Raw genomic sequence first — 7,575 nt, 5'->3', positions numbered from 1 at the left:
ATTGAACCTCAACAAAGCAAAATAGGTAATATGACAATAAGTACAAGAGCAAAATCAACCAACACAAACTCCTCAACAATCACACTTCGTCAACTAAAAAAACAAATTAGAAGTGAAAAGCTTATAAATATTGAAGCTGCCAATGATTACAATATCCCCAAACCAATAGCAATCAACCCATCATTTCAACAAAAAACTAATAAGAGGACTAGTTCACTGTCACCAGTAAGAATTTTTAAAGACAGAATACAAGATACTCCTAAGTATACTTGTTCAATTTGCCTAATGTTACACTTTAAAAAACAAACTAGGGTATTTAAAGACAAAGAAAAAAACACTTATCAAACTCTATTGCAATTTGATCGTACTACAACAGGAAATACAATATGTCAAACTTGTAACAATGCATTACAACAACATGTGCTACCAAAATATTCAACACCACACAACATTCATACTAATAAACCATTGCAACATGTACAACATCTATCCCAGCTAGAAGAACGATTGGTCTCACTGAGAATTGCATTTGCACAAATTTGGGAACTAGGCCATAGAAGACCACAACTAGGCTTGACCGGCTTGATAATTAATGTCCCAGCAAATATGGACATAATACAAACAGCACTACCACAATCTACTGACAGCACAACAACAATTGCAGTATCGCTAAAGAGGCGCCTGGAGTACAAAAACGCATTCCAGAAAGGAATGGTGCGCCCAAACCTTATAATGCAAGCTTTGTTTCAACTATCAAGCACACCACTTTACAAATTACAAAATGTGCAAATCAACAAAGATTGGCAAGCCATCGTACAACACAATTCAAATAACCAAGAAACAATACAAACAAATAATACTGATACTGACACAGATAGTGACATGGAAGAAGAACAACCATCAGAAACTTTGATACACGGATTCACTGAATCTAGGTGCATACACCAAATGCAGGATAAAATACTAGAAATTGCTCCCGCACAAGACAATTGTCCCATAGGCATTTTCCAAGACAAATATGCTGAAGAAATGAACTTCCCAACACTTTTTTTTGGCAGCGCACGTGATGATGACATTACGAAAAGGTTTACATACCAAAAGATTGCACAATGGGAACTCTTAACCTCACATAGACAATTTGCATATCACACAACTAACCTATTTTTCAAAACTGTCAAAGTCCTTATACAACAAGTCATCTCAACAATGTGGGTAAGAATACGGAAAGGACAACTTAAAGGCAAAAAGCTAATTGCAAAAGATGTCAAAGAAAAGCCAAACCTAGAAAGAATGCTAAAATCAAATATTGGTTACATTGACTTTAAAAGAATTAGAATTTCTCCAGATTACACACATCAGCTAAAAAAAAATGTCTTTGCAATGATCCGACAACTAGGGCCACCAAATTTTTTCCTCACATTCACTAGCTCGGAGCAAAATTGGGAACCCTTGATGACAACTCTTCAACAACTGCATGATTTACACTACTCAAAAGTAGATGAACAAAGAGACATTACTCAAATTGGAAACCATAAATTCCAACTTATTAAAAAAGATCCAGTGACATGTGCACGATACTATAGGCATAGAATAAATGCAATGAAAAAACTAATACTATCTGATAATAGTTTCTTTGGAGACATCAGTGACTACTTCTCAGTAACTGAATTTCAAAATCGAGGAAATGAACATGACCACTTCCTCATATGGACCAAAGATGCACCAATCTACGGGAAAGCCACAACTACAGATATAGTACAGTTTGTTGATAAGTACATTACTTGTAGCACAGAACATTTAGACAATTCACTTGCAAATTTACATAAGCATCACCACACAAAGCAATGCAGAAGAAACAAAAAGACAAATTGTAGATACAATTTCCCATTTCCACCAATGCAAAACACAATGATACTTGAACCATTATTAGAAAAAAATGAAAAAATAATGTCAAATTCTACAAAAATATATTCCACATTGCAAATAGAAAATTATGATGCCTCTTGCACCGTGCAAGACTTCTTAGATGAAATCCAAATAACTGAGGATGAATACATCCTAGCACTAAGGTCAACAATCCAGAGGCCAACGTTACTACTACAAAGAAAGCCCTCACAAATATGGAACAATAGCTTTGCCAAACAAATGCCCTTGCTATGGAACGCAAATACAGATGCACAATTCATACTAAATGCATATGCAGCAGCAATGTATTGCAGTTCCTACATTGCAAAAGTTGACAAGTCAATGACACAAGCATTCAACAAAATACGTAAAGAGCATCAACATGAAAACATAGATGCAATACAAATGATAAAGAAACTTGGCAATGCACTACTAAACTTACAACAAATGTCATCACAACAAGCTGCCCACATTGTCCTCTCCCTCCCATTGAATAAAAGCTCACACAAATGCATATTCATTGACACAAGACCTGATGATGAAAGGACATTTATACTAAAACCTCCAAAACAATTGAGAAAAGAACTAGATGACTCTAAAGATATTATTTGCAAATCTCTGATGCACTACTACATACAACGACCACCCACAATCGCTGCTATTTGCCTTGCTGAATTTGTTGCTACCTATAACAAAGATGGCACCAAGATCAAGCAAAAAGCAAAACCAAACATAATAAGGTTTATCAATTACAACAAACATATTGACATAGAAAACTATTGTAGAGAGAAACTAGTGCTATATGTACCATTTACCCTCAATGAAACCACACTAAAAGATAATTTCCTATCATGGGAAAGTGCATACACACACCATGAGAAAACAATACTAAAAAACTGTGCAAAATTTACATTTACTATTAACCCTACATGGGGCGACCTTGACAAAGCCATCAATGAACTCGATACAGAAAATCCTAACGATGTTAACGATGTCCATGTACCAAACAAATTCAATGAAGATGAGCTATACGACATAGGACCTGATATCAACAAAAAAAGCCTCAAAACTACAGATATAGTTGTCCATGGTGCATTTGAAATTGCAAAGCACACACAAATCATTGATAACAATGAATACCACAAATTAAGACAAATGCTAAACATAGAGCAACAAGCAATTGTCAAAGACATTGCCATTAAAAAGATGAAAAACATGCAAACGCCTTTGCATTTATTCCTCACTGGCGGAGCAGGAACTGGAAAGACATTCACAGCAAAAGCTATCTACCAAACACTTCTCCGCCTTTACAGTGCTTCCATTGACAATGATCCAGACAAACCAAAAGGACTACTCACTGCATATACAGGAAAAGCAGCATTCAATGTTGGTGGAACTACACTACATTCAACATTCCACATACCTTTCAACAAATCAAACTTTGTACCACTTAGCACTGACACTCTAGATACAATGTCAAAACACTTCAGCCAATTACGCATCCTGCTAATTGATGAAATATCTTTAGTTGGCTCAACATTCCTCCGTTACATAGACAAACGTTTACGTGACATAATGCAAACACCCACAACACCCTTTGGTGGGTTGGACACAATATTTTGTGGTGACCTCTACCAAGCACTACCAGTACTTGACTCCATTATCTTTGAAAACAAGCCAACTGCTACAGATTTGTTGCCATATAATTTCTGGATTGACAATGTCAAGTGCTACCCACTAACAAAAACTATGCGACAAAAAGATGAAACTTTCATCTATATCTTAAACAAAATGCGTGTCGCTGCACAAACAAGTGATGACATTGACTATCTTAATCAACATTGCTTAAAGGAACCACCAGTTGACCCAACACTACCTCACCTCTTCTATAGAAAAGTTGATGTACACAACCACAATAATAAAATGCTAACAAAACTTCCAGGAGAAACAATTGTCCTCAATGCATTGGATGAGCAAGAAACCAATATAGACACAATTCATTTGTATGACCACACAACTACTTTGCCTTCCGAAATTCACGTCAAACCAAATATACTAGTTGAAATATATGCTGGCAATTACAATACTCAAGATGGCCTTGTCAATGGATCTGATGGAATCTTCAAAATATATACAAAACACAATCACATTGACATCATTTGGATTGATTTCAATGACCCAACAGTAGGAATACAACAACGCAAAAAACTTGCACCCTATTACAATCCCACCATTCAAACAAACTGGACTCCAATACTCCGTATAACTAAAGCAATACAAAAACTAAATAAACAACCACACACTACAATAAGGAAACAATTTCCAATTCAAGTTTCATGTGCACGTACTATACATCGATCACAAGGCCTTACAATGGATGCTATGGCATTTGACCCCACTGGCATTAAACAACATGGCTTAACATACACAGCACTATCACGAACTAAAACACTTGATAAATTATACCTCATACACCCATTGACTCCAACAAATTTTAAAGTTAAAAAAAAAGTGCACATAGAAATGTTGCGTCTACTTTCAACTGCACAATGGAATATTGACAACAAACTTATTTGTTCCAACAACATTGACCACCTGCAAATATGCACACTAAACACACCTACCTTACAGGCACACACACTCGACATACTCAATGACAACATCTTAATGTCTTTAGACATCTTGTGCCTACAAGAGACACACATACATCCATCTCAAACAAATCCTCTAGCCAACCACTTTAATATGTATACAATGTATAATGTCCATGGAATCTCAACATTAACAAATACAAAGTATCCTATTTCCAAATCCAAAACACATCATTCCACTAATATCGAAGCAATTACACTAACAATAATATTATCAACTACACAACTAAACATTTGCAATATTTATGCAAAGCCAAATACTCCAATTACACAAATTACAACAATTATTGATGAAATACTAAACATCATAGACCTTAATACACTACTCTACATTGTTGGCGACCTCAATATTGACATGTCCACACAAACCAAATCCAAACAAGTGCTTGAGAAACATATGCAAAAGTACAATATACATTTACTCTTAAAAGAAACGCACACCATAAATAAGCCACTAATCGATCACATATGGTCAAACTCAACTACTAACATATGCACCATTAATAGGATGGAAGCATATTGGACTGACCACCTCGCAGCTATTCTAACAATTCACAATCCTTAAAATTCAATCAATCCGCCTCAAACAAGCAAAATTCAACAAATTTTTTCACAAAACTCACTTTCCCAATAGAGCACTCACAATTTACAACTTTTTTTTCCTTCCCAAAAATACGCAAATAACATAATCATTACTCAACACTCTACTATTTTTCTGCAGCATTACGAATGCAACAACATACAACAATAGCACCAAAGTCTGAGATAATGGACAAGAACACAAGCAAAAGGTAATATACATGCACTATCTAAACATTACACATTCTCTTTTTCCTTACTACTATAGTACTAATACTCTTCCTTCTTTGCACAGGTCCAAAATTAACAATGAAATTTCATTATCAATCGACGACCTAAATGCCAGAAAAGCTGGAAACAATTTTCAAGGAGATGTTCTTGTCATCTACAAAGCAACATTGGACAAAGTGAACAAGACTAGAGAAGTTCTTCGTGCAGACCTCACAGATTTGAAGGGTGAAATGACAATAACCCTCACTGTCAGCAACAACTTACTACACAAATTTGAAGACAAAATCATCGTAGGCATGGGCCTCTCTATATCAGATTTTGACGTTGTTCCACGCACTGACTACGACAAAGGTGATTGTGACTGTGTTCTTCTCCTCAAGGACACAAGCACTCTCCAAGTAATTCCACGTATTTTACATGACTACAACTTCATCCCAAACACCACAATCAGGCACTTGCTAAATAACACAAGTGACTATCCTATTGGCACAATAGGCGCTTTGGTAGTTGCAGCAAAGAGATCTGGTGTACAATACACTTTGGAAATAAAAGATGCACACAATGATAACGCTCAGGTTCACAGCTCTCACACTTCTTTCCCTTATCTCTACTTTTTTTTCAAACCAACCTCCATCATTCTTTACTTTCCCTTTACACACCATGCTTATGTATTTTCTTTCCTATTTTGCAGCTATGGATGAATGCCAACTTCACACAACACTATTTAGAAATAGAGAACAAACTACAAAGTAATGAGCTTCCACAAATGTTGTTCAAAAACATTGTGAAAAGAACTGATCTCAAAAATGCATTCCGCACAGGCATTGCTACATTCATTTGTACACTCAAGGACAAAAGAACATTGCAAAAGCTAACAGCACTCATGGAATCAACCAACAAGGTAAGAAAAACCAAATTTTACACAGTTCGCATGCCTTTTGTATTGTTCCACAGTTTGCACATGTTTGCCAACAAACCATCGTCTTGGCAGCTATATAATTGTTTCCTTCTTATGGTTGCAGGTCACAGGCAAATTAACTATTACAAATGCATTCTCCAACCCCTTCATTGCTTCTTGCACTGCCTGCAAATACAAGTTTGACACATTCGGCATGCTCCATGGCAACACTGCCTACTGTCCAAAGTGCCAAAAGGACATCAAACATGAATATTCCTTGCACCTTAAGTCAACTCTCACAACAGCTCCTGACCAGAAAATCAATTGCATCATAGAGAACACTATAGCAGTCCAGCTAATGCCCACTCTACAAGACTTATCACCTCAAGATTACATAAATGACAAATCAAAAGTGATCGAAGTTCTCCGTGACTTCTCTGCCCAAGGAGAGTTCACTCTCAACCAAACAAATACAATCATCCACACTTCTGCCACCACACACTAATCTAGAAACATACAACACAGGTAAGCAGTTGCTCCTCCTTACAACACCTTCATCAAATAACACATTCCTCTCCTCTTATTCTCAGATTTACCATCTTACACTTCTCTCTCATATTATTAAATATTGTCTACCCACTTTGCAGGTCTTCGACTCTTTGCTACAATCTCAATACGAACACAGCAAATGCCAGCAGCTACAACTTTTATAGCATGAATTTTGACTCCACAAATTAAGAACATTCACGTCTTCTTATTTCACTGGAACTAAAAATTTTCAGCAAATTCTATGATTACCTATAATTAAGTCTGCTATTGTATCTTTCAAATCATGTGACAGAAAGTAGTCCTGTATGTTTGTATATTTTAAAAAGTACAGCATGTATGTTTATATATTTTAAAAACTACAGCTATGTAGCCTACTACTTAGAATTAGAACAAAGTGGAGTAATTTTGGATTTCACTGAGCCTTTGCCTTATAATGGAAGATCACTAACATGAATAGTCAGCCTCAGTTGTCTTAAAAATAAGTTCTTCTCATTTGCTCTGCATTTCTGTAACATTATTTGAATTTACATATCATGTACTCATATGGCTATTTCAACCTTTTTCACTATTTGTTTTACTTTTTATCTCTATATTATGATGTAGTGGTGATTTTAGTTATTTTGTTATCTTCTTGTTTCCAAAATTTCCATATATTGATAATAAAGTTAAATTCATAAATTACGCTATAAGTTCAACAATTCTAGTGTGCTGATTTCTTTCAATCTGTTCACATTTTAGGCATGGTATCTATGGACTGGTATC

General features: G+C 35.6%; 1 protein-coding gene across 1 annotated transcript; it reads left to right on the top strand.

The window, feature by feature from the left end:
• Positions 1 to 606: 606 nt before the first annotated feature.
• Positions 607 to 6,365, top strand: LOC131857618 (uncharacterized). The gene is made up of 5 exons (XM_059210304.1): positions 607 to 4,165; positions 5,278 to 5,347; positions 5,431 to 5,941; positions 6,058 to 6,267; positions 6,321 to 6,365. Exons 1-5 carry the CDS (start codon positions 607 to 609, stop codon positions 6,363 to 6,365), a joined length of 4,395 nt encoding a protein of 1,464 aa, XP_059066287.1.
• The last annotated feature ends 1,210 nt before the right edge of the window (positions 6,366 to 7,575 follow it).

Source organism: Cryptomeria japonica, chromosome 8 (genome assembly GCF_030272615.1).
Source record: "Cryptomeria japonica chromosome 8, Sugi_1.0, whole genome shotgun sequence".
Taxonomy (NCBI): Eukaryota; Viridiplantae; Streptophyta; class Pinopsida; order Cupressales; family Cupressaceae; genus Cryptomeria; species Cryptomeria japonica.
Note: the sequence above shows the minus strand (reverse complement) of the source record. Positions and strands in the feature narration are given on the sequence as shown.